The 27904-nt window shown below is 36.8% G+C and overlaps 2 protein-coding genes across 5 annotated transcripts in view; one reads left to right on the forward strand and one right to left on the reverse strand.

The window, feature by feature from the left end:
• LOC137973659 (nipped-B-like protein) overlaps nucleotides 1–20841 on the forward strand; it is a 31516-nt gene extending 10675 nt beyond the window's left edge. For 2 of the 3 annotated variants that reach the window (XM_068820513.1, XM_068820511.1), the window contains exons 16-46: nucleotides 966–1048; nucleotides 1984–2119; nucleotides 2240–2383; nucleotides 5100–5147; nucleotides 5236–5325; nucleotides 5932–6140; nucleotides 6578–6680; nucleotides 6776–6874; nucleotides 7321–7467; nucleotides 7851–7985; nucleotides 8085–8186; nucleotides 8951–9001; nucleotides 9098–9206; nucleotides 10169–10308; nucleotides 10482–10622; nucleotides 11485–11578; nucleotides 11706–11851; nucleotides 12030–12123; nucleotides 12431–12537; nucleotides 12898–12967; nucleotides 13051–13117; nucleotides 13220–13355; nucleotides 14904–15011; nucleotides 15136–15192; nucleotides 15501–15641; nucleotides 15772–15918; nucleotides 16426–16525; nucleotides 17674–17788; nucleotides 18312–18471; nucleotides 18759–18866; nucleotides 19088–20841. In XM_068820513.1, the coding sequence (XP_068676614.1) occupies nucleotides 966–1048; nucleotides 1984–2119; nucleotides 2240–2383; nucleotides 5100–5147; nucleotides 5236–5325; nucleotides 5932–6140; nucleotides 6578–6680; nucleotides 6776–6874; nucleotides 7321–7467; nucleotides 7851–7985; nucleotides 8085–8186; nucleotides 8951–9001; nucleotides 9098–9206; nucleotides 10169–10308; nucleotides 10482–10622; nucleotides 11485–11578; nucleotides 11706–11851; nucleotides 12030–12123; nucleotides 12431–12537; nucleotides 12898–12967; nucleotides 13051–13117; nucleotides 13220–13355; nucleotides 14904–15011; nucleotides 15136–15192; nucleotides 15501–15641; nucleotides 15772–15918; nucleotides 16426–16525; nucleotides 17674–17788; nucleotides 18312–18471; nucleotides 18759–18866; nucleotides 19088–19249 (3549 nt within the window). In that variant the 3' untranslated portion in view covers nucleotides 19250–20841. The remainder of the gene's footprint in view (nucleotides 1–965; nucleotides 1049–1983; nucleotides 2120–2239; nucleotides 2384–5099; nucleotides 5148–5235; nucleotides 5326–5931; nucleotides 6141–6577; nucleotides 6681–6775; nucleotides 6875–7320; nucleotides 7468–7850; nucleotides 7986–8084; nucleotides 8187–8950; nucleotides 9002–9097; nucleotides 9207–10168; nucleotides 10309–10481; nucleotides 10623–11484; nucleotides 11579–11705; nucleotides 11852–12029; nucleotides 12124–12430; nucleotides 12538–12897; nucleotides 12968–13050; nucleotides 13118–13219; nucleotides 13356–14903; nucleotides 15012–15135; nucleotides 15193–15500; nucleotides 15642–15771; nucleotides 15919–16425; nucleotides 16526–17673; nucleotides 17789–18311; nucleotides 18472–18758; nucleotides 18867–19087) is intronic. The other variant, XM_068820512.1, reaches the window with a different exon arrangement.
• Nucleotides 20842–21889: 1048 nt separating this feature from the next.
• On the reverse strand, nucleotides 21890–27766 carry LOC137973660 (leptin receptor gene-related protein-like). Of its 2 annotated transcripts, XM_068820514.1 has the most exons (8): nucleotides 27658–27766; nucleotides 27514–27571; nucleotides 27308–27382; nucleotides 26689–26711; nucleotides 24375–24453; nucleotides 24219–24274; nucleotides 24058–24089; nucleotides 21890–22471 (listed from the first exon to the last, which is right to left on the reverse strand). In XM_068820514.1, exons 2-8 carry the CDS (start codon nucleotides 27528–27530, stop codon nucleotides 22364–22366), a joined length of 390 nt encoding a protein of 129 aa, XP_068676615.1. In that variant the 5' UTR covers nucleotides 27531–27571; nucleotides 27658–27766; the 3' UTR covers nucleotides 21890–22363. The 2 variants fall into 2 exon arrangements, with proteins under 2 accessions (XP_068676615.1, XP_068676616.1); XM_068820515.1 differs by lacking the exons at nucleotides 27514–27571; nucleotides 27658–27766 and adding an exon at nucleotides 27485–27507 and having other exon boundaries at nucleotides 22220–22471.
• Nucleotides 27767–27904: the final 138 nt, after the last annotated feature.

A 27904-nucleotide genomic window follows, 5' to 3' on the forward strand; every position in this document is an offset into this window, starting at 1 on the left:
TAAGCCAGCAGTGATGGTAATTTGCTAGTAACACTTCTTATGGTTGTACTGTTGCTTGTTATCTTACTGTACTGGCTTAAACATATTTAGACATTTGCTCCAGGAGCAAGCTCTGCTCATCTGGGGAGCTCATGCTACTCAAATACGTTATAAGTACATCATATATTATTAATATTTTGTTTACATTTGATTGGTGCAAGTGCAGATCATTACAAAAAAAAAATGCCTAGATTTCTTCGTAAAAGATTGCACATGATGAAATAGCAATTTGTTTTGCTCATTAGTAACGCTATCATGACCATAAAGAAACAGATCTACCTTACGCTTATCTATGAACCCTTCCCATGTGCCGTGAGATACTCTTTGAGCAGCAGAGGTTGGTCCTATGGGGAATGTACCTAGGGCAGTAAAGAAAAAAGTGTGCAATATTCTTGTTACTATGTCCACATGAACAAGCAGGAGAGAGCTTAGGGCCAATTTTGTACAAATAAAAGTTAAGTTTGCCTGGTGTGGTATGCGGAAGTGTACTGATCTAATATGCTATTTATCTAAGACATCTACCATGGCACTATAATGATTTACGATACCAAAACAATTTTGTTTACTATTGCGGCTACATATTATGCAAAGACAACTTGAATTTCCTGGAAGACAAAACACAGCTCAGTTGACAGCATGGAACAAAGCCCTCTGTTACTGCACTACCACACGTGCGACAATGCGTGCCTATTTTTAACTTTGTTTTAAAGTCCGTAATGTGGTCGCTGGTCGACCTAAAAGCATCAAACTTGGACAGATAACCAATCACAATGTTACATGTATCTTCCATGTGATGGTGTCAATATTTTTTTATTTATTTTATTTTTTACCAGTTCCCTGCGCAATTCCGGAATGACTTTTGGGGGTACATGAAAATCTGAGATCAATAATTATGATTTTACCACATTTATTGTCATTCGTTTCAGGTTGATAGGAATCTTTTAATCATCACATCCTATGAGACTGCTTTAAGAACAGCACAGAATTTTCTGTCAATGTTTCTGAACAAGTATGTTATCCTAACCCTTTGACGCCTAAACCAGCCAAAACCGGCCATACTCTGTTTAACGCCAGACAATTTTACTTGTCAATGGGGAAACCCCAGGAGTCAATGGGTTAATGTTTTATTTAAACACTCCTAATGGCACAAAGTGGTTATAGTTGAAGTCCAGGGTCCGAAATTGGGCCTTCCTGGCCCCAGTTGTTCAAAAGGCGGATAACGCTATCCACTATCACTATCCATTGGATAGTGCAATAATTGGTTTTGCTAGTGTTTATCCACTGAATAGTGATTTATCCGGTGGATAGCGCTATCCATTGTTTGGACAACTGGGGCCGTGTCTCCATTGTGATTAAAAATTAAGTACTAGCGACGAGAATTTCACAACTGGTTGCCTGCGGGTGACTTACTGGCATTGTTATTGTTAACTTTTACGTCCAGAGAAACTGATTTACTGTAAAGTTCAGAGCCGTTTGCCAACAGGTGTCTTACTTTTTGTTTGGGCAATGTCTTTTAAATAGAAGTGAAAGGAGTTTTCCCATTAAACTACCTCCATAATGTTGCCTGCTGCCACGTTTTTTTATTGTGGGCGCACATTGCCATGTGCTTTGAATATTCATGCTGGCAAAGTGTCTGTGGGGACGCTGCAATCTTTCCGTAATTTAATACGAAGTGGAGATGAAAAAGTTGCCAAGAAATTTGTTGAAGATTAAGATATTTCATGGGTTACGGAAGGTGAAGATGTAGATCTCTTGAAGTGTTATAAAGGCGATCTAAGCACAATTTTTATTCCAGATGACATTAACGGCTGTTTTAAGGCAAACAATTTTGGTGACTAAAAATTTTTATCTACAGCAGTTGCCAGGTAACACCCATAAAAAAAAAAGTTAATTTCGGACCCTGAGTTCTGGTAACTATTTTCTTACTGATCAATTGAATTGCAGGTGTATCAGTGTAGGAAAGGATGAAGAAGATTATCGCCCTTTGTTTGAGAATTTCCTTCAAGACCTGTTAGTCACACTTAACAGGCCTGACTGGCCTGCTGCTGAGGTCCTGCTTACACTTCTTGGCAGACTGTTGGTGAGTCAACACCCTATAGTGTGTTGTGAGCATGTATGTATATATTGCCTTGGAATTACAATCTTTCTCAAGTGGCATTATGATAAGGTACATGTATTGTTATGTCAAATTTCTTGTTAGATTGTCACTTTCAACAACAAAGCAAATGATGTTAGTCTGAGGGTTTCAGCTATTGACTACCTGGGTGTTGTTGCTGCCCATTTGAGAAAAGATGCAGTCAACAGTCAACAGGACACAGAGGGAATTACGGAGATTTTAGTGGAGGTAGTGTACTTGTACATATAGTTGGCAGGAGATAAAGGCGATTGAATATTCCTTCAGAGTCTTTGAAGGATAGGAATGCAAGGACCACTGCTTTGGTGTTTTAATTTTGGCCTTGCTATTTTGATTAGTAACAACTTGGGCACTTCTTCCTTTCTGAATTAGCTTAAGATTTTGAAATGAACCACAGGTAACCCCAGCTCAGTGTGAGGAAATCCAACAAAAATATAAGGATTTGTATGGGAATCCCGATAAAAGACCTGAGAAGATAATTAATTTTTTAACCTTATTGCCATTGTGGATCGCTTCCTTCCTGTGTGGTTTTTTCCAGATTTGACACAAATTGAGCCATTATCAGCTCCTTGGTTGTCAACGGTCATAATAAAATACCAAGGCTGAACACAGAAATCTCAGAAGCCCACCAAATGGAGTCAAATATTCCTGGATAAAATGCTCCCACGCTTACAATTCCACTGTAGAATTCAAGGCTGAAGGTTTTTCTTTCATTTCTATCCACTAGCTGTGCAATCGAAGCCCTGCCAGCAATGTCAGGTGGCCGTTAGTGTCCCAAAAAAAATGATAAAATGATGAAAAAGATCCTTTTACACTTTGAACACCACATGGTGACTGTTGAGTTTGGTTGGCAACATTGTCAGGGACCACAAACAAAGACTTGTTACCATGTGGTGTTCAACGTGTAAGAGGACCTTTTTCATCAATTTATTGTTTCGTTTGGGACACTAACAGCTTCCTGACATCGCTGGCAGGGCTTTGATTTTGCGGCTAGCAGATTGAAATGAAAGAAAAACCCTTGCCCTTGAACTCAACAGTGGAATTGTAACCATGGGAACATTCAATCCAGAAATATTTGACTACATTTGGTGGGCTCCTGAAAATTCAGTGTTCAGTCCACACAGGAAGGACGGAACCCACAATGGCAATAAGGTTAGGCTTTTTAATTGAGACTTTTTTTCCACTATCTTCCCAGGTCTTTTATTGGGACTCCCATACAAATCCTTATGTTTTTGTTGGCTTTCCCTCGCACTGAGCTTGGGAGGCCTGTGCCTGAACTTGCATTATAGCACTTTTTAAACTAGTGTCAAAGTTAATTACTCGATTGCAATTGCAACGTTTAGTGATTGGTTAAAAAATCCTGTGCCAGTTTATCAACCAATGAGAAGGAACACCCAAACCAACTGCGACTTGCATGAGTGATATTTCCCACGCTTTGCACAAGTTACAAGGGATAGCCCATTTCTGAGTTGCTGCATGCCTCATTGTCAAAGTGAGTCCTGATGCACAACCATTCAAATGGAAATGAGTTGTGTATTCTTATGCAAATCAAACTCATTTCCCTTTCAATAGTTGATCACCAAGAGTCACTTCGAAACCAAGACAAACAGCAACTCAGAAGTGGCCAATTGCTACAGCACTGGATTGGTTCATTGTGCTGTTTGCACCTGCTGTGATTGGTCGAAGTAGTTACTTTGGTATTTGTTTTTTGCAAGATTAGAGCGCTTTGTGTTGGCTACATGTAATTACTTCGAGTTTTGATTGGTTTACGGGATTGTCTCCGTCTTTTTGATCGGCCAAAGTAATTACTTTGGTTTTGGTTTTACGACACTCAATTGAAATTTGCTCTAATAATTGTTAGTTGAATTCTACTAGTATACTAATGCAAATGCTGTAATCTGATTGGCTGAGCCATTGAACACTATCAGCCATTAGTGCAGTGGCTGGAGGTCATCTTGGAAATAACGACGTTTTTTTTTTTGTTTTTCCATTGTTTTGGAGGAAAGTTTGGATGCAAATGGGTAATTAAATTCCTGAGAAGTCTAAACAAAGGACATTTATGGTTTCTTGACTTTCAAAAAAGTTGAAATTATTGAAAAAGCTGATGCGCTCGCGCTCACAACTTAGACTTTAAATGGCAATTCAATCCGAGCGATCTTTTTTAGGCACAAAGTTTAATAATACAGGGCTCGAAATTAACGAAAAAATCCAGTCGCATTTTGCGATAAGATACGAAAATTTAGTCGCAATTTTCGCAAATTTTAGTCGCAAAATCGCCGCGCTGCATTGTGTTGTCAGCGGTTTAGCAGAAAAATATGAGCCCGCAGTACTTGTGTGTAAAGAAACTGCTGAAAATGGTGAATGATCGAAGGAATGGAGCTGTGCATGTAACATCGCAGCTAAATTACTATACAATTACGCTACATTCAGAGAAAATTCGCAGCAAAATAATTCACAGCAAAATAATTTTGTCATTTATTTATTTGTTTGTTTATTTTAGCAAAAGTAGCAGCAAAGTGGCAACTGCTAACCCTTTTGTTTCGAAAGAATGAAGGTGACAACAAGTCGCAAATTTGCGACTTCTCCAGATATTTTAGTCGCAAAGGGAAAAATTTAGTCGCAAATGCGACCGTATTGGTTGCACTTTCGAGCCCTGTAATACGTCAAGAAATAATTGGAAACCGTTATTTGAAGTAAATTTTAGTAAGAATTCCACTAAAACAATTCGCTCTCGATTTCTATGAGGTGATAGTTGATTTGGCTTTTAGCCTCAGCAACTATCACCTCATAGAAATCTCGTGCTCATAATCTACATGTGATTGTTAATTATAATTATTATTACAATCATGTATTTGTACTCTCATTGTTTGTTATATTAAGCTGCATGATGATAATATCATTCTTGTAAAATAATGTCTGTCCTTAGGAACTTGGAGAAGTGTCTGATGATTCCAGTGATGAGGTGTCTCATTTGGTTGGTATTAATTTGAACTCTTTTCCTCAAATGACTTTTGTTTATTTATCTGTCTTCACATAAACACTGCAATCACTTTATTTTCTAGGATGAACGCTCTGACAAAAGAACTCAAATTTTGCAGAAAGCTATTTCACACTGGTTGAGTACAGAGGGAAGCAGTGATGCAGCCTTTATGGTAAGAAAACTTGTACATGTAAATAGTCAGATTTGTCACCTTGCTTATCTAATGCTAAGTAGATAAGGACATCGACATCATCAGCGTTGTTTTTTTCTAAATTTAGGAATGGTCATAGAGGCATAGCCCTCTCAAATGCAGTAGGTTCATTTCGCTTCTGGCCAATGGTAACTTGACACTCCCTTGACACTCGATCCTTGATTCGTGAAAGCATTGAGGGTGACGAATTGAGCTTTTGAGTCACCACTGGCAATTTGTGTGTACCTTTAAGGTTCCAGTACTGTAAACAGTTCTGCTTTTGACAACGCAGAAATAAATAATTTATTCTAAGTGCTTTGAAGATAATTTTTACTTTTAACATTCAACGCTGTTGACAATGACATAGAATTATCCACTAGTTTTTATGTAACTTGTCTTTTTAATATACATGTACAGTACAGATAAGTGTAAATTTCTTTGACGACATTTGTATTAATTCCATAGTATTTGTTTTACGCAGCTCTATCCTTGGATTTTATCATGTACATGTATCAATAAAGGTTTATGTATATATGGTATGTTCATGTAGTCCAGAGGCTTTTTATGGCTTAACTTTGTTTTTTGTAGTTTGCTCGGCAGTTTTTCCTGGCCCAGTGGCTTAGAGACACCCATGTTGAAATGGAACGTTCCCTCAGAGCTCCTGCAGAGGATCCTCTAGAAAGTGGTGAAGGGCTGAAAAATGATGCCTTGTTGAGTGCTCAAAGTTTGGCCAAACTAGAGGATAGGAAAACGTTCTTGTTTTCTGTTTTAGATGGAGGGAATATGACAAGCATAAGGTGAATAATGCAGTATTTGTTATTGTAGTAGTTGCTCTAAATTGTCTTCCCTAAAAGTGTAATGGTACAAAAAATATTGACATCTTAAAAGGAGATTTGGTAAAATTTAATGTCAGCAATCCTTTTTTCAATATTGTATTTATGTTGGTTGGTATTATGATTTGCTGTTTGACACAAGTGATTCCAACTACTATTGATTGATTTATTTATTTTTTGTTTCCATTTAAATGTACGTGTTAAGCTCTACATGTACAAGTTGTAACTAGTCAGCCAGATTCCTGTTTTGATTAAACCTTCCTTGGTTTTAATCCTCCTCTGTGGTCTTCATAATTAATTTACTGTATTTTACAGTTTAAACAAAGAAAAATCATTTTCCATAGGTTTCACTTGACATGCACATGTACACATATTAAGAGCTTGTCTCTTCTCTTTTGCAGATCATCTCAGAATCACTTAGATTATGAACAGGCAACTCTGGTCACAAGATATCTTGCCTCATCAAGGTCATTTTCCAAGAGTTTTGATGCATACTTAAGTCAGGTAAATTGTCACAGTGGTTACAAATTTGTCCTACAAGGGAATGATCAGAGGAAGAAAAAGTTACTGAAGAGATGAGTAATAATGTTTTTTGACAGATCCTAAGAGTGCTTAATGAAAGTGCTGTTGCCATTAGAACCAAAGCAATGAAGTCATTGTCTGCTGTTATCTCGGCTGATCCTTCCATTCTTTCTAGGGTAAGTACCCCAATAAAAATTAAACTTCTGAGTGTAACTTGGTGAATTTTTTTACTGTAGCTTTGTCAAGGATTGACCTCATTGAAAGTCAAAAGATCTTTAGAAGTATTTATTACCCATTGAGGTATACTGTACTTCATGAGGAGACATGAACATTGTAATTTACGTGAACAAACTGCGATCTGTTAGAGAAAAATATCTCCTTTTCCATTTTAATGGAAATCCCCTTATAACATAGTGTTGAAGTTTGTCTAATAAGAATGACTGAACATCATTTCAAAGGAAGGAATTATTTGTTCTCTTACACTGTATGTGGTATACTAGCCAGTTCCATCCCTCATCTGTATCCAGTGTCTCACCAAATGAGCAAGATGGTATGCTTCCCTGTAAGTAAAAAAAATAATAAATAAGTCTCATTTCTTACCTTGTTTTTCTCTAATTTTCAGGAGGATATGCAGAAAGGAGTTCATGCAAAGTTTGTAGACATGTCAACTAGTGTGAGAGAAGCTGCTGTTGAACTTATTGGACGCTTTGTTCTCAACAAGCCTGAGCTTATTCTTCAGTACTATGACATGATAATTGAAAGGATATTAGTAAGGAAGCTTTTATTTTATAAGGGCTCCCACAACCTTAAGACTGCTGCAAACGCTACAGAATGCATCAAACGCTAACAAAGGCCTGCAAAAACGCTATTGACCAGACTAGCTCCCGGTTGTAAACTATGTAACTATATCAAACGCTACAGAACGCACCAAAACGCTCAACAAACACTAACAGACGGTCAAGACACTAGCCACACACTAGCTCCTAGTCGTTAACTATGTTAAATTTCATTTAACTATATTAAAATCGTGTGGCGATTGACAGAGTAAAATACTAAGTGTGGCTGGTTAAGACCGATTTAGGGGTGAATGTGGTTTAATGGGAGAATTTTCAATCTTTAAAAAAGTGCTTATTTTTCGTTTTCTTTATACAGGATACTGGCATTAGTGTCAGAAAGAGAGTGATCAAAATTCTTAGAGACATATGCATCAACCATCCAGATTTTCCAAAGACCACAGAAATTTGTGTGAAGATCATAAGAAGAATATGTGATGAAGAGGGAATAAAGGTATTAGAGTTATAAAGTCCTTAGAAGATTTTGCCATGTGATTGTTTCTGTTGTATATTTGGCTTATTTTATAAAATTGAATTTACCACTTACTTTTAGGAGCTGGTGACCAAGGTGTTTCAACAGATGTGGTTCACTCCACTCAAGGGAGATGAAAACTCGGAAATTCTTGTCAAACGTGTTTGTCTCATGACTGATGTAGTAAGGACCTTTCCAATCTATTAATAATTGATGTTCTTTCTACACCCTTGACACTGTACAGAAATTTTGTGCAATGAACAGGGCTCGACACTAAATGGTAGCCAACTAGCCACAGGCTAGTGAAATTTCAGTTTTGGCTAGTAGATTTTAAGCTTCCACTAGCCATTGGGGCTAGTAAATATTGTGAAGCTGTGGAGTTCTGTATGAAAACAAAAATGAAAATTATTATTTCTTATGGATGAGGCAAAAGGAGAGATTAGAAACTAACAACAAAAATTGTGAGCAGATTCTATGTAATTTACTGCCTTAGAAAATGATTACCGGTAGTTGAAAAAAAAAAAAGAAAACCAACGCGAATTACAGTTTCCCCACGCCATATTATGAACAATTAATCACGTGTGAAATCATGCGGAACTTCCCAGCTACACTTTCGGAGAGCTTGATCACAAACAGTTTGCATAAATGGAAACACCTTTTATGTTCATCCCTGACCAATTGCAGGTGATTGCAAACAAGATGACGAATAGCATTGCAAAAGCGAGGAGACAACAATATGGAAACACAATCGTAAACTGTTTCTGATTGTTTGCAATCAATCCACAATATTTTTGTGCATTTTATTTTTACCTACGGTTTCTTTCTAAATTTACTTTATTCCGCATTTCTACATGCACATGTTGTTATTTAGTCGTTTCGCTATGGTCGTAGTAATTTTACTAACAAGTAAAATTACATTTTACATTTATTTTGCACCTCATTTTCAGGTTGCTGCATGTGGTGAGAGTGGAGATTGGTTTGAACAGCTCCTTGAAAATGTGAGTACAGTATGTAATACTACAGTGTCCTAAAATGTTGCACTCATGAGAAAATTGCATCATCTTTCACTAATTTTTTATCTTTTGGTTCAATAGTTACTGAACAATGAGGAAGACTCCGTTTCCAACTCTTCGGAAATTGCTAGTGGACAAATTGTGAACTGTCTGGTAGAGAATGTTTTGAGCCTGGAGGAGAGAGCAGTTGGTAATTCGAGAATAATTTCCCTTAGGCAGTGAAACCCCCGGTAGTGGGTTAATTTGATACCATTAAAAAATAAAACTGTCCCGAAGTACACATGTCAAGAGGTGAAAATGACTTTTACTACTTTGGATGCCAAAATTAATTATTTGTCTGATATTATTGATATATTATTATTTCTTGAATTAACCAACTATACAATTTTGTCACATTCATGCAAAATAAATTTCAAATATACTAAAATATATCCGCAATCTAGAATACAAGAAAGGTCATTACTATAATGTAGGCCTAGTTATATCCCCCACACATCCCACATGTTGAAAGATATTCGAAAATTCAGATGAAAATTAAGGTTAGAAGACAACGTAGGTATCAATAATAGCCATTAATAATTATTGATTTCAACATCATGCAACTTAATGCAAATCAAAACCAAGTGTGAAAGAGAATAAAATTAAGTTCCCATTCACACATTTTCCCGCACTTTGTGTCAGCAACGTGTATACATGTAAGTACTTTGAATTTTGATTGGTTTACTGGATTGTCTCCTTCCTTTTTGATTGGTTAAAACTCGCTCTATTATTATTATTATTATTATTATTATTATTATTATTATTATTATTATTATTATTTAGTATTATTTACTACACCAGGGCTGACGTAGTGGTGAGAACACTCTCTTCCCACCAGTGTGGCCCAGGTTCAATTTCCAGACTCTGTATCATACAGTATGTGAGCTGAGTTTGTTGGTTCTCTACTCTGTTCTCGGAGGTTTTTCTCTGGGTATTCCAGTTTTCCACTTCCCTCAAAAAGCAACATTTTGATTTGATTTGTGTTAATTTGTTGATTTCAGTTCACAGTGTCCGCAATTATTGCTCCAGCACTAAAAGACTAGACACTTGAATAAAGTTCCTTTCCTTTCTTTTATGTGTTTATATTAATGTTTATGATAAATTGTATTTCAGTCCAGTCAGAAGGAAAAGGTTCAAGTAGCCAGAGACTTGTGTCCAGCCTGTCAACTTTATATTTGATTAGCAAGATTAAACCACAGCTGTTGGTAAAACATGCCACAACTTTGCAGCCTTACCTTAGCACCAAATGCAGTGTAAGTACATGTATAAAAATTATGTGCATTAAATTCTCAGCTCTTCCTTCCTAGACAACAGTAGTTGGTTCTCACACAGACCCTTTTTGTCATAAGATCATTTTGAAAACAATAATATTTATTGATTTGTTGATAACAGTGGTAATTAATTTCTTTGTGTTTTGGTATGGCAGACTCAAGGGGATTACCTTGTAATCCATAATGTGGCACGTATTTTGGAACTAGTGGTACCTCTTATGGAACATCCTAGTGAAACCTTCCTGGCTAGCTTAGAAGAAGATTTGATGAGACTAACTGTCAAACATGGACAAACGGTAGAAAAAAAGATAACGCAATTTTAACTGAAGTGAAGTACATGTAACACGGCAAAGGTGCTCATGACACATCCATATGAATTTTTTAAATATTTGATTTAAAGGTTATGTACTGTAGGTGTGAAAATGTGTAACAAAAATTTTAATCATTTAGGCAAAGTTAAAACCAAGCCAATGCAGTGGTTTCTCCTGTGATATCTGGGGGGGATTCCAGGGAGCTTGTTGCTTATTCGCTTGCTTTTCCCTCCCTCCCTCCCTCCCATGTTTAAGGGGAAGTATACATTCCACACACTGGTCTCAGTGATGTGTTGACGGGTGCCGTCCGGGGTGGACTGTGGTTCGGATGCCATGGTGACCTCCTTCCTGCTGAGGAGAGTGCTGCTCCTCTCTTGCTACGTTTACGGCACTTATCTTCTAGTAAATTGGTGTAGTGTTTTCATAACATGTACTGTGAGCACATGAAGAGCACCTTAAAGTTAATCTGACTTTAAGATTGACATTTTTTGTTGCACAACAGCCAGTCATTTACTGTGTATCACAGTACATAAATGCAGGTATTTGGGTTTCCTTGAACAGAGAAGTAAACAAGGAATGACCTTTACGCTGGTCAAAGTATCTGTTGTAGTTAAAACTTTTCCTTGGTTAAAAACTAGTTTGTTTTTTTTACTTTCCTTTGTTTTATAGACATCATAATCTGAAAGAAAGTAAAGTAAAAAACAGACTAGTTTGAAACATTTTTAAACAAGGGAAAATTTAAACTATAATTAACGTATCCAACCATTATAACAATTTAATTAAACACTGTCAGATACAACAATGCACTGACCATTAATTTTTCTTGTTTTTCATTATTTCTTTCCAGGTTGTGCAAAGCTGCATTAGTTGTTTAGGTGCTGTGGTAAATAAAGTTACTCATAACATCCAGCTTGTGAGGGACTATTTCCAAAAATACCATGGTAACAAGTCATTTTCCTAAAGCAGATATTTTTTATTTCAATTATTGGCATTCATAGCATAGTGGCAGTAACACAAGCGCAGATGGTCAAAATCATGTTTATTTTGGTCTTGTTTTTTAACCACCAGGGTACTTAGCAAAGGCCAAAGCAGACTTGTGTAGAAATCCAAGCAAGGCACAAGTTAATAGACCAACATTATTGCGATCCCTGTTTACTCTTGGGCTACTTTGTAAGCAGTTTGATTTTGATAGTGATGTCAAGCCAAAAAACGAGGTACGCTCTGTAGGTCTGGAGCAAGTTATTGTTACATGTGTGTCAACTCTAAGAAGTGAAATGCAAGAAAAATTGATGCTCATTGTATAATGGGAACATATCTTTCACCTGGCCATGATGTTGATAAGTGACAATGATCACTGATAATATTATACATTTATTTATTTCATCCTTCAAGCAGGGTTCCACTAAACACAGAGTGTTTGCTGTGTACATCTACTTTACCAAGCACCCTGATGAAGAAGTTTGTCAAAAGGCCATCACAGGACTTGGTAGGTGGACACAAGGTGTAATACCGGTAGCTTGCACTTTGTCACTGCTTTTTTTCTTTCTATTTTATGTACTGTAGCCTTATTGCTTTGCATGTGAATCTGCAGCTGTCTCAACTGAGTATGGTCTAGTCTAGGGACAGTCAGAGTAAAATAATTTTTAAAAATGTGACTCTGATCCACTAGCTTTCCCTGAACAAGAAGATATGACAGGCATACTCTAGGAAAGAAAACTGCTTACCTTACCTTGGCGTCATTTGACCATTACAAGACCATTACCAAATAAATAATTATTATTGTTCTCTCTCAGGGTTTCTTTGTATGAGGTATGGTGACCTGCTTCTAAAAGGAGAAGCTAAAGAACTTTACCAAGGAATCTTATCACAGCCTAATCAACCTTTAAAGCTTAAACTACAGGTTAGTGTCAAATGACAAGAAAGGAATTTGGAAGAGGATGGGAGAGGGGAAGCAAACCCAGTGAACAGCTCCAATAAATCATGTTACAAGAATTAAGTAACTATAGGAGCATTTGTCTGGGCTCAGCACAAATTACTGCTACCACTCATTGATGATTGACAGGCTAAGGCTGTTGCCGCTCTTTGTTGTCAATTTTGTTAAATTACGTTTACATAAAACCATTAGTTTGGCTGTAATGAGTGTAAGTCTTAAAAGAGGAAAGAATTTGTTCAGCCACTACAGAAAGTTATTCTATTGTTGAAAATGTGGGTTATTTTTCACTGCTTTGAGGAATGTGCAACTTGTGACTTCTTTTGTCAGGTTCTGAAGAACTTACAGATGCATCTTTTAGAAGATGAAAAAAGATTACATGTACATGTTCAAGATCACAGTAAGGGACCCAGAAAATTCTCATGAGTTCGTTATAAACCTTGATCTCTGCTAGATTTCCATAACTTTCAATTTCTATTTCAGGGCACAAAAAGCCAGAAAAAGAGAATCAAAATCAAAATCTCAAGGAACTTGGAGATATTCAGTCTGGGTACCGTTAACATAAAGCTTGTTTGTGGTTTCAATGTTGTTAGTAAGTCCACTTGTGTACTTAATAATTTTATCGGTTCTCTTTTTATTTCCATTGCTGTAGTACGACTAGTGCTGTGATGCAAGTGTACCTCAAGAGTGTATTGGAAAGCTTCTTGCACCCCCAGCCTTCTGTGCGTATGGCTTCACTTCATGTAGTGAATTTAATTTTGAGACAAGGTCTTGTTCACCCTGTTCAGGTTAGTATTTTTATTAACTTTTAGTGCAATTTTGAACCATTAATTACTTTTGCTTTATGATACATGTAGCTTCCTGGTTTCCATTTAAACACGAGAGATGTTTAATGTTGTTCTGTGAACTTCCGAATCTTCCCCTTTCTTACTCGTTATCCTAATTTAACAGTTTACTCAAAGATGCCAGATGATGTGGTATAACCAGTCAAATTGTATAATGTTAATTAATGTTAACCTTTTAATGAGAGAAGTTTGATCACACTAAAATTTATATTAACCCATTGACTCCCAGGGGTTAGGTTAGGGTTAGATGTCTAATCGTCTGGCGTTAGACAGAGTAAAATACTAAGTCTGGTCGGTTTGGACGTCAAAGGCTATTTACACGTAATAACTTTAGGTATTGAGAATTAACATTTGATATGAACCCAACTAGGGAGAAACATTTAGCGTAGAATGTCTGACCCAGGAGAAACAAAATACAGTACTGTGCAAATGTAAGTTGACAGTCCCTCGAAGCTCGATGCCAACTTCAGGCGTTGGACAACACCTTCGATGTCAATGATGCATAGCATACAGCCACTCGTAGGCCTGAAGCTAATGGGAAAAGACAATTTTAGATGAAAACTGGAATGTCTACCAACAACAGTCAATCAACAAGTATGCGTCAGAACACTTGCACAGACCTGCAATTTCTGCACATGTTTACATGATTTGCTGATTCTAGATCAAATTAATTGTTCTTGGTGTTTGTGATGGTGACAAACCCAAGCATTTGTTGTGTCAGGGGAAGTTGACCTTCTCTAAATACATAGACATTGTGAAGACTGATGAGGTTTCCGAAAACCAGATAAAGAACGTGAATCAAGCATCCAATCCCACAGGAGTTCATGAACTTAAGACAACAAAATTTAATATACTAGAGCCGAGAAACAAGAATGCAGGGCGTCAAGTTCCTATTTTTTGGCCTGCTTCCTATTTTCTCTTATTTTTTCAGGATATTCCTATTTTTTCCTGTTTTTTTTAGTATCTTAATTAATGCATGGGAAGATTTTGAAACATTTCTTTAAAAAATTGGTCACTTCTTCAAAAAAAGAACGCTTTTTGTCAAAAAAACACAGAAAATTTATAGCCGTGCCCAATACCCCATTTGTATTGAGAACATATCAAAAGATTCTGCCTCTCAACACTTGGTGTTTTAGCCTGCAAGCTACAACTTTCTACTGTAGTTATCATCAATCCTGAGGTGTCACTCACTGGTCAGCCTCTAGAAATATTGTTTTACTATACAGATGATTGTGGTGGAGAGTGGAGACCTTCCCTGTAGGCTTATGGTGTTTGACCATGTGGCTCTCTGTTCTAAAACCAGTGACATGTCCTGAAGAGAATTTCCCAAAAAGGCAACCTTGTGATGGACTCACCAACAATCTATGGGTGTGGGTTGGGGAGGGAGGAGGGCCTGGCAGAATTGGTTAATGATGTGGGCTGGGACATTAGACATAATAATGGACCCATATGATGAAGGTACATTAGGGTTTGCATTTTTATGTTTAACAGTGTGTTCCCTATCTGATTGCTATTGGAACTGATGAAGAGCAACAAATGAGAGTCAAATCAGACCAGCAGCTTTCAGAAATAGACAGCAAATATTCCATGTTTGTTCAGGTTTGCAATTTAGTTACTTTACAAGTTTCACTTTCTACAACTTTCACACTATTTTCCTTTACCGGTATTTTACCTAGGCATATTTGATCAGTGAAGTCAATATTATTAATTAATTTGTTTTCAGATGAAAGCCCTGGCTGGAATAAAGATGTCATTTGAGCTTCAGCGCCTAGTTCAAGAGGTTTGATATTTTTTTCTATAACCGAGGATTCAACTTGCCTTTCTCCCTAACTTCAACAGCATTATCAAGTGTACCCATAAATGCCTCCTAAACTCTGACTCAAAATAACCATATACAAAAAAACAATCCTAATCTATCTCAAACTGAGTAGTTGTAAGTAGGTCATTGGCATTTGGACTTTAAGAGACACTGCAGGATGTTTATTAAAAGTGGCTGCATCTAATCAGCTGCATTTCTGGGCCTACATTTTCTTAAATAATTTTCCAAAATATGTCAATACATGTACATTACTTTCCTTTTAACCACAGGACAAGAACACAGCAATACGTGGCTACAGAAAAGAGAGCAGTCAATGTTTGCTGAGTCATTTGTATTCTATCATACGATCAGGAAGACAACCAAGGCGGTCACTCTTACAGTCCATGCTGAGAATATTTGATGATCACAAGGTGTGCATCCAAATACCTTAAGCTATTTAACCATGTGAAAAAAATAGTACCAGTACTTTGTAAAATCATTATTATTAATGTAGTTTTCAAACCAAGATTTTGTCAATTACAATGTATCTTACTCTTTCAGGGAACCAAGGTAGACTTGTTGCTGTACATTGCTGACAACTTAGCACATTTTCCTTATTCGGTCCACGAGGAGCCACTATTTGTAATTTACCACATTGATACCATTCTCTCTGTGACTGGTGCAAATCTACTGCATTCATTTAAAGAGGTATATCTCTACATGTATACTATTAATAATTTTTACACGTGCATGTTGCTATGGATCTAACATAAATTTAATGATAAGAAACAAGGACAAGTCTGTTTTTGATCATATTAAATTGTAATTTTGAAAAGCTGTTGGAAGCCTATTCAAACTATGTCAGATCCCACCAACTTTGAAAAGTGCTGTGTAGCCTCACAAGGCTGTTTGCTACTGTTGTACTTGAAACAGCATCTTAAAGAAATGTATGGGTTTTCAGACAGGTGAGAGAAAGGTGAGTGACAAATTTTGTTATGGTCTCCAATTATTGGGGAAAAAACCAACTATGCTAAATTGGAGCAATAAGGAGTTGGAAAAGATGTAGGGAGAAATGCATATTTTTGATCATTACAGGAGTTACTTAAAATTCCATTCCCAATGACCGCTCAAAATCAACATGTACGATAAAACCTCAAGAAATTAAATTTTGGCATGCTTGAATTTGCTTCTTTCCTCATTTTCTGTTTGTTTTAGGCCATGACTGTTCAAACAAAGCCACCAGTTGAAGGGGGAGACAATATCCCTGTGGCAAGTGATCGTTATGATGAAGAAGAAACATTGGAGTCTGTTCTGGGTAAGATAGACAAAGAGCAAATTTTTCAGGGAACCAAAGTCAGTTTGATGCATGGATAAGAAACAAAAATAGCAGCTCTTACCTGTCATGTGTCTAGGGAAGAGATGGCAGGTTATCAGTTTTGGGAGTGTAGCATTATGCCCAGGTTGGGTCTTAAGGTGATTCCCGGGTAAAAGAACCCGTCATAGATTTCCGATGAAACTTGGTATGATGACATTACAGTACAAGGAGATGTTAAAAAGGTAATAAAAAGAGGGGGTCACCGTGCTTGTTTTCATGCCACGATGCGGACAAATATGGTTATTTAGGTGACTTTTGGTTATCTCAGTGCACAACAAACAAGATCGATTATTTTTCAATGCGGCGTGCTATATCACACAGAGTTCGACTTTCTTTGATTGCTTATTCATCTACGTCCCAGAAAAAATGGCTTCAAATACCCTGCATTATTAATTGATATTTTTATCCTTTAAAGGAAACATAATTTGGACTTGCTCTGCTGGGCCCGTTACGTCTCTATCTGTAGCATTTATTTCATTTGCCAAAAAAGTAGCTATAGATTTCTGCCAAATTTTTTCTCAGTTATTGCGGATATTGTTCTCATTGAATTTATAAAATAAAAAGTGGGGGTCACCATGCTCGTTTAAGAGAAAAGGAGCTTTTATCTCGCTATCGAGCTTAGTTTGAGGGAAATCCCTTATGTTTTGTACGGGCGCGCGCTCATGTGCGCGTGCTGATGACGCAAAAATCGTGCGCAGTAGGAATGCGCAATGCAAAACCAGGGAATCACCTTAAAGGTCTCTGCAGTCTTTTCTCAAGTTGTCTTTCTCAATGCTTTTTATTACACTGTAGGTACTGGTTAATTATTAAAAATAGAGAAAGACACTGCTAACAGAGTAAGGGAACGATCTTGGAAATAATTGAAACAAACAACCAAACATTATTATTATTATTATTATTATTATTATTATTATTATTATTATTATTATTATTATTATTATTATTATTATTATTATTATTATTTGGTGTGAAAGAGGGGCTGGCAATGAGCTGAAGGCTAAATACATTTTGATGGATTTAAGCAACACCATCACATGTGCAACATTATTATTAGGGAGTGTTGTTGATTTTCTTATTTAATGTTCCAGCACGGATTCCAGCAGATCCCACCAACTTTGAAAAGTGCTGTGTAGCCTCACAAGGCTGTTTGCTACTGTTGTACTTGAAACAGCATCTTAAAGAAATGTATGGGTTTTCAGACAGGTGAGAGAAAAGTGCATAGATTTAAAAGCCTAAGATTGTATAAAATAGCAACTGTAGATTTTAGAGCAAAGGTCTCTGCCAAAAAAGTTAAGTAAGTCTCTGTTACGAGCCTACAAAGGCCCATCAGGCCGGCGCTTATTAATCCCAACAAAAACCAACATAATGCATTTTAGTTTGAATATACTGTACGAGTCATACCAAACTAAAGTGAATTGCATTTCTTGCACATTTTGATTGGGTAAAGCAGAGGTAACCAGTAAAGTACTATTCACATTGAAGCAGCTTGAGATAAACAAAACTATTTCCAGTAATCTTGTGTTTCTAAGTAGTTTCATTGCCATTAGTTATTCAGTTTACATGCTGAACTATCAATCATTCTCCTTGGATATTTTCTTCAAATCGTGTTCACGAACAACACCTGCAAGAGGTTGTATGAGTTCAATATAACCACTGATTTTGCTAGAAAGATGGAAGCAGTAGTTTTGTACCCTTCATATAAATTTTGGCTGATTTTTTTTTCCAGTAAATGCCACAAGTATTCACCTTCAGAGCCAACAAAAGCTTATGACAAAACAGTGTCAAGGAAAGTAGGAGTCTTCTTTGAACCTGAGCAGGTTTTGCGATATGTGGAAGACCCAGATGCCGTTAGGAGCCATGAACAGCTGGTGCATGATTACTTAGAGGTAATACACAGGCTTTGTTCTCCAAGTCCATTAACACTTTGTTGGTGTTTACAGTGCTTTGTGACTAGCAGGGTTTTTTTACCTATTTATTCTTTTGTATGCCATTATAGTTAGTAACTTGCCTTGAGCTTTGCTTTAGTCAAGTTCATTTCCTTTGTAAATTGGCACCAGCTACACAGATTGGTTGGTTTGATTAACAACATCAGACACAAATGGATACTTTAGTTTTGTTTGAAGGACAGTTCTTTGACAACCATATATGATCAGTAAAACACTATCAATTTCAGTTTAAAGTTCTAATGATGAGACTGGATCCATCTGAAGAAGACAGTGATGACTCTGGCAATGGAGGAAGGGAAAGTCCTGTTGGTGAAGGACAGATTTTTGACCTTGAGGTACATGTTCTACTTCATCCTGAGTTTCAGATAATATAAGTGGTCCACACTAATAACAGCTACCGTTTATGATAGTTTGAGTGTTTTTCATTACAACAGTAAAAACAGTTAAATTGTCTTGTATTTCTTTATTTTTGGCACTTCAGTCAGGCACTACCTAACCGGTTCGTCACAGATAAAAAGGTTTGATTTGATGATTTGTTTACATTGTTTTAATTTAGGGAAATCCCATCGCTAAGGCACGTGATAAGCGTGCTGCTAAACCAAGAAAGGTGATCAAGGGTCGAAAAACACCACCAGCTGGACAGGCAAAGGGAAAGACGAAACTAAAGGGAAAGAGAGCAAAGAAGAAAATAATATCCTTTCCCATAACTGGTTGCTAACGATTATGTTCTTTTATTGATTCATGCACTATATTATTAGTGACTTTTAGATCTCTACAGTAAAAGATGAGTTTAAGAAGTTTTCTGTGTTGGACAACCCATACTTAAAAAAATGTCAACTTCCAAACTTAATGGATGTTCAAAATGGAAAACTCAGACTCTGATCATGATTTCTCAGATTTTGATTTTTGCTTTAAATTAAACCTGATCAATGTTCTCCTTAACAATGGGAACGCAACTGTGGATTTGGATCAAAGTCTGTTTGAAGAGACTGATGAGGAAGTTGATGTCCTATGTCAGTGATACATGTCCACTAACATGGCTATGTAAATTATGATTATTTTATCTCAGGGTTCATGCATTAATTAATTATTATAGTCCCACACTTAAAAGTTTTCCCAAAAAAAAGATGCAGAAAAGATCTGCCTGGTTCTTAGGCATGTTGATTTATAACATGTTCCCCTCGCTGCTTTAGCTTAAGATCATTTTCCCCTAAACATGTCTTTGCATGAACCCTGAGAGGAACTTACAATGTACAGTCATTTTTTATTAACATGTAAAAAGTTCAAAACCAATGGCAAATTTTCAGCCTTCAAAGTTATTGATAGCGTTGTGGTTACAAGGTTGCTGTGCAAAGATTATTTAACTGTAAATTTTTATCTGCAAAGTTATTGATAGAGTTGTAGTTATAAAATCGCCGTATGAGGCTTATTGAGGTAGCTTTTCAAAATTTGTCAGCTCATAGCATCATTCTCTGGAAAAAAAAATGTTTTCTACTCACAAGATTCCCTTCGACACTTAACATGTCAAGGTTCATTGCTATTGCTGTTTGGTTATTTTCCAGTTTCATAACTTTGTTCTGGTTGTAGCTAAGTCTAGAAGATAATACTATTGAGGTGTGAAGTGTTGTAGAATGTTAAAGAGTTCTTGCCCTTACTTAGAGATTCTTTCATCAGTAACCAGGGTTTTCTTTTCAGTAATTTTCTTGAAGAGAACGTTTGATTACATGTCTATGAAAATGTAAAAAGTTAGTTTTGTTTTATACACATAACAAGTTCAGTACTTTTTAGTTGTTCCTGATGTATATAAGAATCTCTTGAGAATGATGCAGGTGTAACATTAATTTGAGTTTTAACACATTTTTTTCTCTCATGTTTGTTTTAGAAGTTAAACATTTTGTGCAGTTGCTTTTCATCGTTCTAGCCTTTCAGTATCATTATGCATTGTACGTTCACTTTTGCATTTGCTATAGGATTTGTCATTATGATTACTCAATCATGTTTGAAGACTGTACGAATTGAAACCATGTCTTTTTCTTCTTGGTTTGGGGAACTAGTTACAGGGCTACAAGAGAAAACCCATTCAATTACCTTAAGATGAACTTTTGTATCTTCATCATGGTCATAATGTTTTTTAGCTTTGTAAAATACCGGTAGTTGTCCCACTCTCGATTATGTGCAAAGATTGGAAGTTTTACACAGAATAGTTTTTAATCAATGAAATTCACAGCATACATAGCAGTAAAGTATCTGTTACAGTTCCATACAAATAAATTAATGCAACCATCTTTGGCCAATTAAAGATCGAGACTTTGAACTTGTCATTTAATTTTAGTTGACCTGGAACCATTTAATGTTTGACTGAGCCAGTTGGGTGGGGCTGTGAAGAATTTTCCATTACAAAGAATTACTCAGTACACTTCCAAGCTTGGTTGTTTTCACCCATCTCCCATTGATGAATAAAATCATCTGGTGTTAGATTGGAGGGAATGGGCTATAGTCTTATCATGGATCAAACTTGTAAGTAGCTCAGATTTTTTAGCCCTTTATTACTAGAAGTTCCTTAGCAAGTATGTACACAACTAATTAGTTTTCCTTGAAGTCAAATATTTTCATGTATGCAATTGCTACATAGAGCTATATTTGCTGGGACAACATTCATGTATCAAGCAGTTCACACCTGAGGATATCTTAATCCAGTTGCAGTTTAGGGCTTGAACAAAATCATTGCATTAAATCTTTGCTGTCAACAGAAATATTTTATGTGTGGACAAATCAGAGTCAATACTCTTGTAACTTTGCCTGTTTTTGATAAGCAACTATTAACCAATCAGGATCAAGCAAACATGCCCTCTGTCTCAACCAATCAGTGTTCAGTAATTTTGCCCCGTATGTGATATGTACCAAGGTGAAGGCTTGACACTGGCTCCTGACTTAGTTTGTTCACCATGGAGAGTCACGTCCTATTACAAATGTATAGATAGACTGTAGAGAGGAAAGACACTAAAATAATAATTATTGATGTAGCCAATATTCACACCAACTTCTGGTTCCCAGTCCACTAACTGATGGAGTTAAGAGGTCACACACAGTAGCCCTTTTCACGGTTAGTTTTTCTCATTTGCATTACAATGTAATCTAACGTGAATGCAAGGCAATTTCAGGTTAAAACTACAAAATAGCCCAAAATTGCCTCACAGTTAGAAAAACTAACTGGGAAAGGGGCTATAATAACTTCAAAATTAAAAAATGCTGGTGTTTTTTCTTTTCAAAAGTAAGACTTGTATGTATTTAACTTGCTAATTATTGTAAACAAAATGTCTTCAGGAAAACCTGCATTAGATGAAAATTAAAACTCTGACAGGTATAGCAGTTTGTTATTTTTCCCTGACAATTTAATGACCTCCATACAAAAGCTTTTTATTTTATAGTCTTATTATATGCTATACAGAATATCACATTTCTGATTGGTCAGTGACAATTATAGAGTACAGTATTAAAGTTGCTATGGAAACAACAACGGAGTAATGTTGAGTATATACAAAAATAAATAAAAAATAGTATGAACGTGCTTGTGCGATTTGTGATTTATGGTCACTTGTGATGTTTTTTGAAAGTTCACAAATTTTGAGAACTTTCCAAACATCACTCATGCCCACGCGTTCATACAATTTCCTATGCTTATTTATGAAGTTGACATAATGCTTCAGCTGTGACATATGCATCTCCCACAAGTATGGTTTGAATCCTATCAGTAAAACAAGTTCCAGAGAAAACAACTGAAGGAAAACCAATTACACTCTTGCACAGGAAAATAACTGTTCAAAAGTTCTGTTCAAAATCCCCAATCATCTTCAGCTGAAAAAATTAGGAAATAAGCAAGAATAGTGAAGAAGATGAAAACGTTGCCAGAAAGCACCAATGCCATGGCTCCCCATTTGATCTAAAGAAAAACAAAGCTGAGATCAACAAAAATGAATACTCATTTTTTTGTAAGTGATTTATCTGAAAAGCCTAATAACAATAACAATTATTAGCAATTATTGAATGAGGCTGAGTAGGATATGAAGAATTCTGCAGGTCGAGGAGGGTGTTATCCACCAAGGTCGAAGGCCGAGGTGGATAACATCCTCCGAGATCTGCAGAATTCTTCATGTTCTACGAAAGTCGAATTCAATAATTGCTTTATTATTCATTTAAAATATTTTCTTGGCTCAAACTTCTAAACCTACTCGCAGCCATTTTTCTTCTCAACAAAAATAACACAATCTCGTCCCCAGCTTTTTTCAGTGAACGGTTTAATAATTTGCAGTGGGCTGCACTTTTGACGTCATTTTGACGTCATTGATTCAATATGACGAAGTTTCTTTCCAAATTTGGTGAACAGCAGCTGGTTATGGTGAATTATGCGTTTGGTTTTAACCAATCATTTTGAATGAATAATAATTAATATTACTGTGCTTCACCACATTTACTTACTACAAATGAACATTTTTGACAGGATGCAGGTAAATGTGTTATCCTTTACCCTAGGGATTTTACAGTAGCTTGCGGGAGGTAACATTCCTGAACATCCACCTGACCAACCATGATATTCCACAAAGGTAACAGTGTGCAATACCACCACACTGCGAAGTATATCTCCTTGATGGAGGGGACACATAGTTTTTGACTGCTCAACTCATTGACACCAAACACCATAGGACGCCACCAGTTGACGAGTAAAATCATCTGGCGTCAGTCTCACTACCAGGGGTCAATGGGTTAATACTTTTGTGAACAATGTTATGCTTCTTTATGTCCCCCTGAGTTGATGATCCTTGAAGTTCCTCTACAACACTTGAGGTCTAAACATTAGCAGATTTCAGGAGAACCCTCTAATCAGTTATTTTATGACCCAGGTGTTGGTGAAGTCTGGTTATAAGTTCAGTAAATTTACACCAAAGCCAACTCCTTGGCTGGAATTGGTGAGGACAAAGGCTGATATTCCTTTACCATTGTTTACATCCATAGCAAGCATAACAGGCCTGAGTCATTTAGCTGTGCCAGAATTAGTATGATCAGAGTAGGAGGCTCCAAGAGGGACACCCAGTGGTGGTGAAAAAGAGGAAAATAAACGTGTGTTGCATGCCTGTCATTTGTCACGCACTCCATGCCTGAATTCCTGCTTGGCTAAATAACCCTTGTAAGGCAGAACAGTAAATTCTAGACAACTTGGTTAATTAACAATGAGACCCATAGCCCTTGTGGGCTACGGGTCAATGGCCCATGAGGCAAAGCGGAATGGACTATTGACCCGTGGCCCTTGAGGGCGAAGGGTCTAATTGTTTTAGTATCACCCAACTAGTCCGACAGAAAAGGCAAAGTTGAAAATAAATTACATTTATTTGGGAATAAAACGAAAGCTTTTCGCCACTCGAGGACTATTACTAATAGTCCTCTAGTAGCGTAGCCAATCAAAATGCAGCATTTGCATTAGTCCCCTAGTTGGGTGATACTAATATGAGTTGTCAATGTTTGTATACTTACAATATTACAGCGTGCAAGAACTATTGGCAGACCTATAAAAAAGCAAGAATAAGTGTTAAGTTTGTGTTTAATATTGAGTTTCTTCATTTTGAAACCAATCCCCACAATCAGTTTCCCTACGTATTCAGTACTGACTGGGATTGCATTTTAAAAATACTCACCAAATGCAGAGACAACATTTCCAGCAGTAAAGAACATGGCTGTTTCTTTGATGACACTGCATAGCACAAAAAAGAAATTTAATTATTAAGATTCCATCGAAGACTGCAGAATGCATAAAGCAAATGTAACAAAATTAATGAAAGCAAACTTAATACTTTGACGCATTTGAGGAGAAGTCGTCACTAAATCGTCTGGCTATGATGGTCGGCACTGGAGCAAAGGCGTAAAAGAACACTAAAAGAGAGAGGGATTTGTGAATTTCTTTTGTAATTTTGATGTTTTATTTTAAGTGCTACTGTGACCAAAGAGTCAATAATTCTAATTTTTCTTTGGATTTCAAAACTATGACAACTAAACACTGAGTGGCCCAAGTTTTATACGGTACCTTGGTTTCATAAAAAGACAACTAGCCTCAGTTGTTCAAATGATGGATAGCGCTATGCAGCAGATAAATCACTACCCCCTGGATAGTGCATTTGGTTTCGCTACTACTTAACCACTGGATAGCGATTTATCCGGCAGATAGCGCTATCCATCGTTTGAACAACTGGGGCCTGTTTATTTTAACCGGAATTTTCCTATTTAATGGTCTGCCATTACTGATGGTAAAATCTTAAGCTGAGGAGAAAATGATGTCAAACACTCAGTACAACTGTAGTTTAAGAATGTAATGCGTGTGTATGTGGCTAAATTAATGTGCAGCATGGGAGATTCAAGTACTTGCATTTTACATATATAATAAGCTGCATTAATTTTACAGACTGAAATTTTAAGGTAGTGAGTAAATGACATCACTTTTAACTACAATCATGGACAAATTCATTGGGACAGTACAGCGTTTTATCTTTCAACTAACTTTTTATCACATATTCAGGGTTTTTTTTGCAACCCCCTTCCCCCCCCCCCAATTCAATGTTGCTTGGGGAAAATGAAATGAAAATAGTGTGCAGTGCTGAAAGTGGACTAGTTTATGCCCAACATTGATTAGGGGGGAGGGGGGACGCATCTGAAGTCCGAAGAATGTGCACTGGACTGAAATAAACGCAAGTGTCCCAAAGAAATGTGTCCATAATTGTAGATCCAACCCTCTGAGCTGTCCAATTGGTCAGTTTTGAACATGAGTAATGACAGACTTTTCACTCAAAGTAAACAGCCTTTGGATAAAAATCAAAGCTCAAATTTTTGCAAGTCAGGTGTTCATCCATTGACCCCTGGGAGTGGGACTTTATAGCAGATTTTACTCTATCTAACGCCAAAAGATTTTGTCCTGGGGCGTTTGATGTGTCAAGGAGTTAATTAAGCAAAGACTTTCAAAATCTGAAGAAAAAAAGGAATTGATTTTTTGATCAGAGTTACTGTAGCACATAAAAGGGGACATCGATTTTGAGCGGATGCAGGGGTTGTTAACTCACTGACTCCTACAATAATTTATTGTGTGGCACTAGACAGAATAAAATGGTAATGGTAATGAATTTATTTAGTGCATTTTCTATTGACATATTCAAATGCGCTTTACAAGCAAGGGATCTATGGGTGAGATCGGACATCAGCATATACAGGTGCCGCTGGCAGTCGCTATCAGTCCATTAGCGATCTCACCCAGCACATGAATGAATGAAATGAGGCCTGACCACCACACTGGCAACTCAATGCCCTACTCTTTATGAATAGTGTGTGGGTTCTTTTATGTCCCACTGGGTTGTGAACATTGAAGGGTTGTGAGACGGGGCCTATGGTTTATAGTCCTTATCCGAGAAGACTTGAAAGTCTTAACCATTTGCAGATTTAATTATACAAAGGTAGAACTTTCTCCTCAGTTATTTTAAGACGCTAAGTGTTGATCCGGCTGGAGTCGAACTCACAACCTCCCGCATGGCAGCCCAATGCTCAACCAACTGAGCTACCGGTGCACAGTAAAATCTGTCTCACTCCTAGGATCAATGGGTTAACGTACAAATTTGCTTACAGAAGGCACTGTGATGCAAAAAATTTGACTTTAAAAGTCAGGAAAACTTACAAACCCTGTTGAAAATTATTAAAGCATTTTGGCCTCAATTATCAGTGACAAATTAGCCATCAAAAACGGAGAAATTATCCAAAGGCAAAAGTGCTAATAAGGCCATCTATAATAATATATATATATAATTATGTTTCAAATTTCAAATTTCAAATTTTTAATTCAATCAAGTGACGTTATGATCCTCACAGTTACGTGCGCAACTTTAGCAATTACATAGAGAAGCCTGAAAAATTTAGGACTTCAAGAGGGTTTGAACCTGTGACCTCGCGATACCGGTGCGACGCTCTAACCAACTGAGCTTTGAAGCCACTGACATTGGGAGCTGGTCATTTGTGGATTCAAATGTTCCTGTAATGAATGAATCAATGATCAAAATGATATATGAAATGAATCAACCCTGTTGGTAGTCTTTGGTTAGTAGTGAGTGAGAAAACAAGAGCTCCACTTACAAACAAACATTGGCCACCATATTCTGAAAAAGCAAAAACAAATAATTACACATATAATAAGGTTCCCTGCTAGCAGAGGGTCTCTTTTCTTTTGTGTTTGCTGGGCTGAGTATGGGAAAAGAGACCACATGACCCATGATATGTTTGCTGTCTGTGACTTGAGCCTGCTTTGTCCTACACATTTCTTTACAGTAATTCCGCTGTTGTTAAGTGAGCCCACACAACATGAAAGTATCATGTGAGGATGCGGTCCCTAAGTAACCACCGCGCACGCTCAACACAGCAAGTTTCGACCCATGGCAGCCCATACTCGTCAGCCCACGAAATGCAAAAGAAAAGAGGCCTCTGCTAGCAGGGAAATAATAAACTATACTAAAATATTTAGGGAGATAAATTATGCTAGTGTCATGGATACACACACACATCTGGTCCTTCACAACCCCATGAAAAAATATTACTGTTGTGTGGTAGGTTTTATTCAACAAAGCTTAATAAAGACTCCTCTAGCATTGAAAGGTTCAAATTTTTGAACTCTCTAAGAACCGCCCTCGTTTTTAAGAAAAAAGTGGGGAATTCCAATGGATGAGAGGATATATGAATTTAAGTTATGCATACTCACCCATATTCCTTCAAAGCACATCCAAGAACGACGAAAAGTATCCCGATCGCTCCACTAAAGGACAGAGCAATTATCCTACAAGTATTACAAGAAATGATTGTCAATAGAAGAGATTACCTTGAACACAACGAAAGAATTGACAAGTCGTGAGAACAAACATATAATTTAATTAATTACATGTACATTCAATTTCAAACATGACTTACGCTACTCCGTCGTCCATTTAAAAAGAAGCGGTAGGAAATGAAAGAAATTATAAAAGACCTGATTAAAAATTAAGCAGGTATATTTTATTACGGCCGCAAACATATAAACAAATGAAAAAGTTGAATTGTTCGAGATGAACTCACCTTTAATGCCCGCCATGTTTTTGGTAGTTACCAGCTCTCTATTTTTATGAACGGGTGTGCGTAATTTTCTAAATTTAGAATGTATCTCAGTTCCTCTATGTTTTGCAGGAGACAAAAATTACGGCACATTACGTCCTTCGAAATGCCATCTTTCTTTCGAAAAACATTAATATCATTAAAGATATATACCTGTATATTTATGCTATTTTTATCATGATCGACCATTAATAGAGGGGAGTGAGCTGGG

Source organism: Montipora foliosa, chromosome 10, assembly GCF_036669935.1.
Source record: "Montipora foliosa isolate CH-2021 chromosome 10, ASM3666993v2, whole genome shotgun sequence".
NCBI classification, from domain to species: Eukaryota; Metazoa; Cnidaria; class Anthozoa; order Scleractinia; family Acroporidae; genus Montipora; species Montipora foliosa.

Coding starts and splice junctions, on each gene's coding strand:
- LOC137973660 (XM_068820514.1), bottom strand. Junction 26,712..27,307: donor TGTGCTTTGAAGGAATATGG/GTGAGTATGCAT, acceptor TTGCTTTTTCAG/AATATGGTGGCCAATGTTTG. Junction 24,275..24,374: donor TTCTCCTCAAATGCGTCAAA/GTATTAAGTTTG, acceptor TGTGCTATGCAG/TGTCATCAAAGAAACAGCCA.